General features: G+C 57.6%; 4 protein-coding genes across 4 annotated transcripts; 2 read left to right on the forward strand and 2 right to left on the reverse strand.

Moving 5' to 3' along the window:
- Nucleotides 1-1769: 1769 nt before the first annotated feature.
- MFIFM68171_04031 (uncharacterized protein) lies at nucleotides 1770-2510 on the reverse strand (the record flags this gene model as incomplete). Its single annotated transcript, XM_071059451.1, has 1 exon — nucleotides 1770-2510. The coding sequence occupies one exon, from the start codon at nucleotides 2508-2510 to the stop codon at nucleotides 1770-1772; it is 741 nt and encodes a 246-aa protein (XP_070915552.1).
- A 1113-nt stretch (nucleotides 2511-3623) lies between these two features.
- ORM1 (sphingolipid homeostasis protein orm1) lies at nucleotides 3624-4298 on the reverse strand (the record flags this gene model as incomplete). Its single annotated transcript, XM_071059452.1, has 3 exons — nucleotides 3624-3671; nucleotides 3731-4089; nucleotides 4163-4298. The coding sequence occupies 3 exons, from the start codon at nucleotides 4296-4298 to the stop codon at nucleotides 3624-3626; spliced, it is 543 nt and encodes a 180-aa protein (XP_070915553.1).
- A 1371-nt stretch (nucleotides 4299-5669) lies between these two features.
- On the forward strand, nucleotides 5670-7850 carry MFIFM68171_04033 (uncharacterized protein; the record flags this gene model as incomplete). Its single annotated transcript, XM_071059453.1, has 1 exon — nucleotides 5670-7850. The coding sequence occupies one exon, from the start codon at nucleotides 5670-5672 to the stop codon at nucleotides 7848-7850; it is 2181 nt and encodes a 726-aa protein (XP_070915554.1).
- A 1561-nt stretch (nucleotides 7851-9411) lies between these two features.
- Nucleotides 9412-11787, forward strand: MFIFM68171_04034 (uncharacterized protein; the record flags this gene model as incomplete). Its single annotated transcript, XM_071059454.1, has 1 exon — nucleotides 9412-11787. One exon carries the CDS (start codon nucleotides 9412-9414, stop codon nucleotides 11785-11787), a length of 2376 nt encoding a protein of 791 aa, XP_070915555.1.
- Between the last annotated feature and the right edge of the window lie 412 nt (nucleotides 11788-12199).

Below are 12199 nucleotides of genomic sequence, written 5' to 3' on the forward strand. Positions count from 1 at the left end.
ACACTCCGCTTGCGCCCGAAACAAATCATCCCGTCAACTCGTCTTGCCGTCTTTTGCTGTCTCTTGCAAATCAGTCACCACCTCGGCTCACGCCTTACATATTAGTACACTACTACGTCGGGGTTTGTGAAAGCGGCTTGAGATAGCAGTGGCAGTTATGGTGGTGCTGAGGGAGGAGCTTCTATGCTTTTAGCCGGACAACATTTAACCAACCTGATCGACGACGGTGTGCTGTGAATCCCGAACCCCTCAGGGGGAAGCCTCTGTGTGCCGTTGACACATCTCTCATCATAGCTTTGCTCTCCGACGGACGGGAACCTCCATGTCGCTTGATTGCCGCAGACCAAATATACGGTATACAGAACCCTAACCCCATCGCCAGCTGGTAAAAAGAGTCTCGATGACGACCCTAAAGCTAACCCGCACGGGAGGAGAGGGAGGGAAGGAGTGTGAGTTGGTATCCATTCTCAAGTGTCATGTTCATTTATTTTGAGAAGCTCCCCCCGTTTCCATTCTAAACCGGCCCCAATTCCTGTTCCCTGAACCCGTCCAGCGTCTCGGGCCCTGAAAGTGCCCTGACGATGTAGGGCAGGTTATCCCCTACGTGCAGCTCAGTAGGTAAGCGGTGAATAAACTGTTTCCAACTCGTCCTGTATCCTCCCTGTGACGGATATTTCAGCGTCCTCTTGAGGACGGGAATTACTCGAGCAGTAGTGTCTTGGTTCCGGACTTCACTCCAGAGCCCGGATGTAACTGTTCGCAGCGCAGCTTTACCTTAGAGAAGCCGGGTCATGCGTTATAATAACGAAATCTAACCTCCCATCTATCCTTATCAACCCTAATATAATGTTAAGGACACACGCATCTACACTCAAATACCTGTCAAACCCCTGGGAGTGAGAGGGAAGGGCTGAAGGACAAGAAACAACCGGACAGACAGGCAATTAGAGCAGCAAGTCCCCAGGCCCCAGATGAGCTAAAGATAACGTGTGTAAAGAGATTTCCCTCCGAGCGGACGGAGAGCATCATTCACGCAAAAGAAGCCCTCGGGTATGTCGAGCAAAGGGTATGGTCATCCTGTCCCCCGCATGGCTCGGTCACCGAGGAGGGGCCGTGGTGAGCCCCGATTCTTGATCGGAGGGCTTCGGTGTCTTGGGACTGGATTCTCCGACTCACAATACAATGATCGTCATCTCAGGCGTAACATGGGTTTGGATGTTGACGACCTCCTTCTTATGTTTAAGTCTGACGGACCAACGACTTAGTTATTGGGTGAGGATGGGGCGGCTTTGTCGGGGATCTCGGAGGTGGTGGATACTCTGGGCGACAATTCCATCCCAAAAGCGCTCATTTTTTAAGCTACGGATTGGAAAAGTCGTCGTAGTTTAAAGAAGAGTGGAGAAGGGAAGTCAAGTTGTAGGTCACGGGTGGGATGCGGTCAAGTGGAGTGTGGCAAAGATTCTTGATCTTGAGTGAAGTCACTGAAGAACTCAGTGACGTTACTAATTACGGTAATGGCAGACCCATATTACCCTCCCAAACTGTGACAAGACTTGTGATCGTGATCACAAAAGTACAGAAGGAACTCCATGAAGGCCACAAACTGAAACAGACACATGACGCCATTACAAAAACCCCTAAGTATTTCCTAGCACTCCCAAAGTTCCACCCCAAAGTCCCTCCCCCAGTTCTATTCCCGTCCGAACCCCTCCCCTAATTCCGCACACCCGAGTTTTCCCCGGCCAGTGCCTTGGGCTTCGAAAGTGCCCCTATGACGTGGCGCAGGTCAATCCCCATGTGCAGTTGGGCGGTGGGCGGACGAACTGCTTCCACCAGTCCGACCCGTCTGGCAAGACCGGCGTCATTGTCTTGGATTCGCAGGTGAATCCAATCGAGCACTTGGGCAGGAAGTTGATGCCCACGGAGATCTGCCTAGGCATGGGAGCTGCCTGTGCCGCGCGTTTGTATCCTCCGCCGCCGCCGCCGCCGCCCGGCTTACCGTTGTCGGGCTTGTCGGGCTTGCCGGGTTTGTCTGGCTTGCCGGGTTGGCCGGGTTGGCCGGGTTTACCACCACCACCGCCGCCGCCGCCGCCGGGCTTGCCGCCTCCGGGCTTCTTGCCGCCGCACTTTCCCTTTCCCTTTCCGTTCTTGTCGTGATCCGAGTCCGAATCCGAGTCCGAGTCTGAGTCGGACGAACAAGAGTCGGAGTCTGAGCCACCGCGCTTGTCGACGGCGTTGGCGGCCTCGCCGGTCATGAACATGGATTTGAATACGTCCAGTTCACAAGTCTCACCCTCCCCGCAGGACGGGTCCACCATCTGGTCTAACAATGCTGCCACAATGGACGCCGGCACGTCGCCGGAAGCGACGAGTTTGGTCTCCCGGCGGCCGAGGATTCCGTTGACCTCCTCGGCCGCGCTGGCACTGTTGACCCCGTTGACGGGGATGGCAGAAGATAGAGCCGCACCCAGAAGGGTCATGCCAGCGGCCAACACGTTTGTCCACTTCATGTTACGTTGGGCTGAGACGAGAAAGTGTGGTGAATAGTGGCGAGGAAGAGATGGCGGAGTGAGGTAAGTATGACGAAAGTGAAGCCGAATTAAGTGAAATAAGTGTGATGAATGGTGATGAGGTAGACTCAGGAATTTCTTGATGACTTCTGGTTTGCTCTGATGAAGTCGAGTGCAAAAAGAGAGAGAGAGAGAGAGAGAGAGAGAGAGTCGAGAGAAGAGGGAGGGGGGAGGAGGAAGCCTTTATACTCAACTGCCCGCCCACGGAGGGAAACTAGCTTTCTCCAAGGTTCTGCGCAATTTGATCATATCTGACCATTTTGCGCAATGTGATCATTAGGCCAAGATTTCGGTGTCGTGAGCTATCTATCTAGTTTGCTTTAGGGTAGTCTTAGCTTGACCGAACGCCGAAGTCTAATGCTGAGATCATCGCCGGTCGTCTTGGAGACCCATCTCCTTTTTGCCTTAGTGTAGAGCTGGTGGGGGTTCGAAGGGCAGGCAGGAGATACCACACGGCCGTGCGCCGGCGCTAGGGTTCAGGTAGCAATCATCACGAAGTATCATGGCCCGGGTTTGTTTGTACTCTGAGCGGCTTCAAGGAAGATCTGGCAGTGATTTGGACTGCCAGTCCCTCCTCGCATATATCAACCTCTAATGTTAAAGACGGAAGTTTGGATGGCAGCTTACTCAGGTCTATGAAAGGTGACATTTGTGCGCACATATCAGGTCCAAGCCACTGCAAACCGTGCGCCACCGGGCCTTGAGGACCTCGGTGTTCGCCCATGCGGCTAGGTAATCTTGGACTTGCTCGAGACCACGCGCCGCCTGAGGACCGAGCGTGCAGCCGGTCGTTGCCACCGCCGGCCTCAGCTCATCACCGAAATTTCCATGTCAACATTGCAAAGGTTTGGTGCCGGATTGTGTGGAATCGACTTCAAATTCTCAGTTTGATTTCCTGCTCAACTGACGGTATCGTCTTCTCAAAGGAAATGGCCATGGTCCTCGAACCCTGGATGGTCAGAACGCCTAACCCCACGTGATGCCCGCTGCTTTTTGCTTGTGACCAACTCTAAGTTTCCCCCGCAACCAAAGACCCCATCGCCCAAACGCAGCCTAATCTTCAGGGACCCCAGAGAACAAACCTACACGCATGCGGTGGCTCTAATCGAGCGTGAGCAGTGGGTCCTGGACAAGGACATAGGTTTGCAAGAAGTACTCACGAAGGGGAGCTTCGGAATAATGACGGCTAGCACGGCTAGGAAGTTGATGGTGAAGTAAGCCAGGTCGTAGTGGGTGTAATGTGTGCTCAGGAGGAAGAGGACGATGGGCACGCTGAGAAGGAACTTCTTGGCAGGGGTATACTGGGCACCGTCATCGATCTGCTCCCACATGTTGAGGTTGTCGTACGCGCCGCCGTTGAACTCGAAAGGCACGCCGCGAACGTAGTGGAACATTATATACGAGCCAAACATGTACGTGATGTTGGTCAACGTCCATGATGTCTCCTGTGAGACGCCCGGGATGATATCGTAAAATATCTTGAGGCACAGAATCAGGACAAGATGGATCGTCCATGCACCTGCCGGGGAAATACTGTTTCAGCTCGGCGCTCGTCACACTGCAGGGGGACGGGATTCTGGTCGGCAGCATACCTTTGGCGTTGACCCAATTCGCGTTCAGGTTTGGCAGCGCGGATTGGTCGCTGAGCTGCTCAATCGGCTCGGGGGGCTCGTGGTAGACCTGGAGAATACTACTAGATCTCCTCCTGCGGCCGGTCTTGTCCGCCATGGTGCCGTGCGTAGGCCCACGACGCGGAGGGTTGGTTCCCACGTCGTAGGAGACGGTGCGAGAGAGAAGAATTGGAGAAGACAGTTTGGCGGTGTTGTGTCGCCGCCGGGCGCGGCGATCGGGAGAGCTGGGCGGAGCGAAGTTCGAAAACGGACAGGCGGACCGGCGTGGATCGACGGATTTGGGCACAGTCGATCGAAAACAAGATCGAGGTCGACCGATGGTTGACGCGGTCACTGTGACCTCTTCCGCTGGCGGTATGATGTCACAACCGTAAATGCCCCTAGAAAAGGGAGACTACCGTCCAACGTCGTTCGAGAACTGTGTGCTGGCAAAGCGATTTGAACTGTGCGACGGAGAGGAAAGCAAGCGGCACGGCCGGCGGAGGTGTGCGGCGGCTAACAGGACAGGAAGCCTCGGGCTCGGTGCGTTGGCCGGGAATAGGGTGGTGAAGCGGGCGTGGTGCGGCCCGGAGAGTCTGCTGTGTCGTTGAGCTTGCCTGCTACCTTATTGGACAATCAACGGGTCGCCCGCCCTGTGTTGCCGCGTCAGACGGATGATGCGCCAAGAGGGGACCAGACTGGATGGGGGACGCTGAACAGTGGAAGAAACTGTTACAGCAGAAGCGTCAATGGTTCCCGGTACCGAAAATCGTATCCGGTATTCGAACGCAGAATCAGAGAAAAGGGATGAAGTGTGAAGCTGCCTTCCGGTGTTGGCAGGTGGCAATGTGGCCACAAACCCCAGATACTGTGGAGGGACAATGGGGGGCCCAGGTACCTCCACTCTGGAGGCTTGGTCGGAGATTGAGGAGGAGTAGACAGCTCGCGGCAGTCGCAGGACATGGTGCACTAACAATTCATTTCGGCAGCAGCCGCAGGCTTGGCCCTCGTGTTCCCTGGTTGATGAAATTTACCGCTTGAGTGGTCCTGCACAGTGGCTGCGCCGAGGCCAAGCAATGAAAATTACGAACGCGTCGTGACGACTGGACCTGACCTCACTCCTCCAGAGGCACTCGTCCCCGCTCGGCCACCCAAGGCAGCAAATAAGGAAGTCGGGGACTGCCTCAGAGAACGAGGCGAACTTGGCCGGCTGGAACGGCGAGCTTGAAGAGGTGCAGCAGTTCAGCTCTACTTGTTCATTCGAGTTATCTTTATGCGAGGCCTTCTTTGTCGCATACCGCCAAGGGTCGACGTCTGCCAAGAGTGAGAAGAACGAAAGGGACAGGGAAAAAATACCACCCAAAACAGCACCCATCAATCCTCGCACACCAGCAGGGTTCGCCGAGCCCTTCGAGAACGCAGCAGGCGCCACAGAGCCCACGCGAGGGGAAACAGTTAGCGGATTGCGCTCGGGAGGTGGCCTGACGCCATGGAATCCTCTCTGGTCTTGCCGGGCCATGCCGGGCCTTCGTCGCAGTCCTTCTCGAGCAAGAAGCGCTCATCCCCCGACACCGACACCCATAGCGGCTTGAAAGAACCAAACAGCGGGGTTGAGTCGGCAGAGGATATTACCCTCTCGTCCCAGAAAAGAGCCAAGGTGGACGACTCTCCAACTGCCGGCGGGGCACGCGATCTCGAAGAGGGCGAGACGGTGTCGTCGAAATCTTCTTCTGGATACGAGCCGCTGCATGCAAGCCAAAACACCGTCGGCCCACCTCGAAGGGCACACAGTGGCTGGAATCGTGGCATCAACAACGGCCTGCGGACATCGTTTGCTGCAGCCAGCAGGGACCGGTTTTCCAAGCCATCATTTCAGCGGGCTTCAGAACCCCCTGTGCAGCAAGATGCTGATTCCTCTCGTAACGCAGTGTCGAGAGATATTGACGACTTGGCCATGCCCCCGGGAGACCCCAGCTTCTCGAAACGTCCTAGCCGCGGGAACACCTGGCAGTCTAGATTCGTGGACTGGGCTGGTCAACTGATGAGGCTGAACAAGGACCGGGAAGGGATTCAAGATGTGGCGCTTCTAAGAGATGCCTGGGATCTCTGGCTGCAGACCCAGGTATCCATACAACCCATCGCGCGGGAGGCTGCTTTGCAAGCCGCTGCCAGGACCGATCTCGACTCTGAGAAGCTCAGAGAGATGTTCTCCACGGTGCTTGCATCTGAGCTTGACAGGCCGCCGCCCCTTTCTCCTGCGGAAGCCGGTCACGCGGAGAGCGACCGTGGTACAGACGAGCAGACTTGCAATGGGGTAAGATCGGCTAGCGAGAAGACGGCACCACAAGCAGCTCAAGAACCAAATAATTGGGCCGTCCCGCCACCACCCTCCCCTTCCTGGCACTTTGAGGTCAGACAGAAAGACCAAAGCGCTTGGGAAGCAAAGTTCGTAGCGTGGTGCCAAACACTTGCGCAGCTGAACGGGAATAAGATCAGAGCCGATACGCCTCGCGACCGAAACCGGCTCACCGAATCGTATCTGAGATGGATCGGGACGGTGGACGGACTGTCGAAAGCAAAGGCAGCGGCAGCCAGGCGCGCGGCTAGCCATTACACACAGGCAAATAGCATGCAGCTTTCGGCCACGCTGGCGGATACTCGCACGCCCAGCGAACCCCAGGCTGTGGATACGGTCTCCTTGGTGGAGGAGGATGCACTGCGCCCTGAGACGGCTGTCACCTCCAGTAAGTCTAGTGGGCTCAATGATGAGGAGCTGGCCTTGTCGAACGACGGAGAAGACGCAGAATATCGAGAGAGGTATTTCCCCGGCATTGGTCCAGACGAGACGTTCTGCGCGATGTGCGCCTCTCGCGGCCACGTCTCGGCCGACTGTCCAGCGATGATCTGTCGCTTCTGCCACGACACTGGCCACCCGTCATTCAGCTGCCCAACCCGTCTACGATGCACAAAGTGCAAGCAGTTCGGCCATACAAAAAGGGACTGCCGGGAGAAACTAGCGTTGGCGTCAGAGGAAATGGACTGTGCCTTTTGCGAGTCGCGTGATCACTTGGACGCGTCCTGCCCTGGATTGTGGAGGAGCTTCTTGTTCAACCCAGATACCGTTCGCAAAGTTCAGTCTCTACCCATCTTCTGCTACTGCTGCGGCCGCCAGGGGCACTTCGGCCCGGCCTGCGGGTTGAACCCACACAAGCCGAAGGAGAACCAGTTGGAGACATGGAGCCAGTCCAACTGCGCTCGATATATAGACCCATCTTCACCGGAAGTCGCCATTGTTTTCAGGGCTTCTTCCGCGTCCGCTCCTGGGGCTGGACCGGCATACGAGAGACCGGATCTCGGCAAGAGCATTGTTCCCAGAAGACATATCATCTTCGAGGAAGCGGAGGATGACGAGGAGGCGGAAGACTTCATACGCCCGCCTGTGCAGAGAAACACACGGCCTGGACAAATCACTTTCTCCGGCAACACGACAGCGAGTCGGGGCGGAAGGCGGCCAACCAAGCAATACAGTGCCAGTAACGGGAGGCCAGGCTATACACAACCACCGCTACCTCCCGGACCCCCACCTCCCTTGCTACCACAGGGCTACCAGCAGGAGAGCCGGCGGAATGGCGGTCGGCGCGCAAGGGGCGGTAGACGAGGCAATTTCTGAGTCTGCGGTGCAAGAGACCAGCGATGCGGGTCGAAGTAAGTTCAAGGTCGGCGGGCCATGACCAGGGAAGCGGGATCGCGTCCTGGGGCTGTCTACTTGTTTACTCCTGGCCAAGACGCGGCAAGGAAGGGAACGTACATAGTTATTTATTCCGCAGACGCCAAAAAGGGGTTTAACAGCAAGGGAAACGCCGGGCCCCAATCAGAAGCAATGTTACTCAGGGCGTCCAGAACGTTTCACTAAGCGTAATTCTGGGCCTGTCAATTGGCGGTGAAGAAAGGGTGGAGGAAATGAATTTATTCCCGCACTCGAAATGAACCAGAGGTTCCGCAGTTAGGTTGTCAAGCAGAAGGGGGGGGAGCGGGGAAAAGAAAGGCAGAGAAGGAGGACAGTCGGTCAAAATCGGACGAGAATTCGACTATTGGCGTGTCTGACTCGCAATCTGGGCGAGTTCGGCTTCTAGAGTGATCACCTGGAGTTTGGCTGCCGACTTGGGCAACTGAGGGCCGGGTTCGTTGTTTCGTTTGGCCGAGAAAGGTTCGAACATCTGTCGAACCCCAAGACTGCCAGCACCATCGACCTGTCTTTTGCCCTCGGGATCGAGGGGCGCTTATGCTCTTTATCTGATCGGCCGAGAATCAGCAGCGCGCCAGTTTCGCGTGGCAATCGCGCGTGTTTCGCGAGGCGTGGTCGGCCAAGAAACAGGCACAGGGATTCACGCCCCTTTTCGCGGCCATGATTGGATCAGCGGTGTGCGTTCGATGCCGGTTCCCTGCCTCTCCCTTTTATCGATAGCGCTTCCCCCTGCGCTTCCTGCACTTCCCCGCAACCCCGTCTTTGCAGATGTTTCTTGTTTCATGGCCTCCCAGTGGATGGGAGAAGCCGGCCATGAGACGGCTGCAGAAGGCCGCATTGGTGGCCTGCAGGAGACTCTACCGACTGTGCCCCCGGGCCACTCAGGAGGCCCGGCGCGGTCCGCCACGTCGATCGCGCTCGCGGATGCCGTCCTCTCCCAAGGCCGAATCCTCGCTTGCTGCTTGCATCCCGAAGCCGCACCGCTGCATGGGCCAAGTGACTCACCCATCACCACTCGTTGTCCATTCTCGACGGCTTGGGGCGACGACGAACGGAGCCCATCAACCCATTCGTGCAGGGGAAAATGCGGAGGCTATCACCCAGCCAAGGACACAAGTCCTACCCTAGTATAACAGGGTGCTTTCTTCGATTTGCTCTGTGATCCCGACGGCTGAGCCATTTTCCCCTCTCCTTCCTGATTTCTTCGGCGCCAGGTCCTCTTCATAGTCGGCCCAGCTCCCCAAGTCTTGTCCTCCGTTGTCGTGAGATTGAAGTCGTCTCATCTGATCTCCTGTCCTGGGGCCGAGACACAAAAGTCTTTGCAAGTCTTTCTCCCCGCCTCTTCGAATAAGTTGTCCATCGTCAGATCGACATCCTCAACCCGTCGGATCATACAGCAGTTTTGTTGGTGCGGCTGATAACCCCCCCCCCCCTTTTTTGACACACAAACACGCACACAACATCGCCTCCACGACATGCAAGCGCTATGGCGACAAGCCCACAAGCATTCTACTGCCTGTGGCGGGACGAGGCCATCCGCGAGAGGCTCTTCGAGCTCTTGTCCAAGCAGGACATCTGCGCACTCAGACTTGCTAACTCGGCATGCTGCAACCTTGTCACCAAGAGACTATTCCTCCGCACCCACCTGACCTTCACGGCAAATACTTTCACAAAGCCGAGCAGGATCGAAGCACTCTCGAGGGTCGGCCACCACATTGAACATCTCACCTTTTACTTCCCCCATTCCAATGCCACCTTCCTGCCTCCCCTGATTCACCCCCGAACGGGGGATGAGATTAGCTTCCTCTATAACCCCCCTACATCGGCGGCATCGGTGTTGACACGACCAAAGTACGGCAATTCAGAGCTTGGAGAGATTTTGACGCAACAATATCCGCCCCTCTTCCACGCCGCCACCCATGTGCCTTCCTTCATCGACGCCATGCAGCACTTGCCCAACATGCGACACCTCACCATCAAGACGCCCGGGCAAAACCCCACGGAGCGCTACCGCCGCGACGTTGTCGATTACGCCTTGATGAGCCTGCGCATCTCACTGGAGCGGGCGCCACTCACCAAGCTCACCAAGCTCTCACTCTCTGGGGTCCACCCGTCGGCTTTCAATTACCTCCGCTATGTTCCGGGTTTCGGCGCGTCGCCGTCTGCGGCGTTGCGGTGGCGCCAGATCCGGAAACTCTACATCTCGGTTGAATCCTGGGACTTTTACGGCCCCGCGCCCGGCCTGGACCATCTCAAAATCATGGACGATTACATCAGGACCTTTGCACCGCAGCTTGAGAAATTTGCCTTTACGTGGCTCGGCCGGCGAGGCCCTTGCCCTATTGCGTTGTCGGGCGACCCCCTCTTCGCTCCGCCCCGAAGCACCAAGAAGCTCTTCAACGAGGTCACCGGCCCCATGTCACCGCTGCCGCCGCGGCCGTTGCGCGAACCGCTGGTCATGCCTCGCCTCCGGTCCATGTCGGTGCGCAACGCGACTATGAACGTCGACCAACTGCGCGGCCTCATCACGAGCCACAAGGGCACGGTTCGCGAGTTTGACTTTGAGAATGTGGCGCTCATGAGGGGCGGCAGCTGGGACGCGGCGCTTGCGCCGCTGACAGACGGCGACAGCGATGCCTGGTCTCGCCGGTCTGCGAGTGTGGCCAGCGATAGCAGGCCGGGAACGGCGGACTCGGCCACCGGATCGGCAGTGGCGAGCTCGCTTGAGGACGAGCAGCTCCCAGCCTCTTCGCCGGCGGCCGAGGCGGCGAGCAGAGAACTATTCCAAGTCGACCTTGACGGCATGGTGTTTGGCGGGGTGAACGACGTCGAAAGATTAGAGGCGGGTGTCGAGGAGTGGGCCCGCGGGGTTACCGCCGCTGCGCAGGAAGGTTCCGCGGTCGGGTCGCGTCCCAACACGGCCGGGGCAGGGACAGAGGCAGACGACGGTGGCTTGGCATCGGATATTGAGGCGGCGAAACAGGCGAGCCACGGATTCACCACCAAGCTCAAGAAGCGCCGCATCCGCAGGAAATCGCAGAAGCATGACGATGAAGGCGCCGCTGCAGGAGACCAAGACAGCCGAAGGACCGAGGACCGAAGAAGCGAGCGTCATAGCGGCGATAGTCGTCGCCGTCACACCAGCCGGAGCCGCCACAAGCACTCGCGCAGCGATGACACGAGCGACCGGCACTCGCACAGGCGTCACCGACGCCATCGCCGGCACACCTCGGAAGAAACACCCGAAATGCCGCGCATGCCTGAAGTCATCGGCACGGACGACGAGGCGCTCCACTACCGACCCGAGACGCCCCGCCCAAAGATGGACATCAGCGTGCCCATCCTCAACCCAGACCCGCTGCCCGTGCTGCTCCAGCCCACCGTCTACGACCCCTCAGCCAAGTGCGGTCCGTTGATGGCAAGGCGAAGCCCCGGGACGCCGCCCACTTCCAACAGGAGCGAGGTCGACGACCTGCTCTCGTCGGCGCAGCGCTCCATTGAAGCGGACCTCCTCGCCGAGGCCGAGGAGGCGGCGGCGCGGTCGTCTGCGCTCAAGCGAGCCAGGGAGGCCGTCATGACCAAGCTGACGCGCGAGTTTTCCAAGCGGAAGGCCGACTCGGGTCGCGGGAACGGGCACGACAAGGACTCGGCGGCTGTCCTGGCGGCGGCGGGGTTGTCGTCGGCGCTGAGCCTGGGGATGAACAATGCCAATGCGCTGAGCTGCGCGTCCTCGACAAGCGTGGGCTACCGCCTGAGGGAGGGACTGTTTGGCAGGAGCATGGCCAATGTGGCTATTGCGCCCGACCATCGCAGCTTGGAGAGCCAGAGCGCATTGGTGCCGCTGATATTCAGCCGGTCTTAGAGGTGGGTTGGTGCATTGTTGGGGGGACAGGGTTGTGGCGTCTGGGTTGCTTTACGTGGAGTTGAAAAGGGGACTACAGCACCTTACTGCATTACATGGGATGGATGGGTTTGATGGATGGCCATGGAGAGGATACCTATACTTTGGAAAATTCGGGGGCCGACTGACTGACCGGTTACGACTTCTAATGCCCTTTTTCTTCTGTTATTATGTTGTCATGATTGAATTCGATGCTATGACTATGCGAAATATACTTCATGATCGATATCCTGACCTGAGTTGGGGACCGTGGCAGGGCTGAGAAATCAGATGCACAGCGGACATGGGAAAAGCTGTCTTTCCGGAAGCCTCGGAACGCTGCAGCTCTGCAGCTAACTACCGTCAGAAGCTTTTCTTGGGGGGGAACCGAGCT

Source organism: Madurella fahalii (assembly GCF_045866475.1).
Source record: "Madurella fahalii IFM 68171 DNA, scaffold_2, whole genome shotgun sequence".
Classification (NCBI taxonomy): Eukaryota; Fungi; Ascomycota; class Sordariomycetes; order Sordariales; genus Madurella; species Madurella fahalii.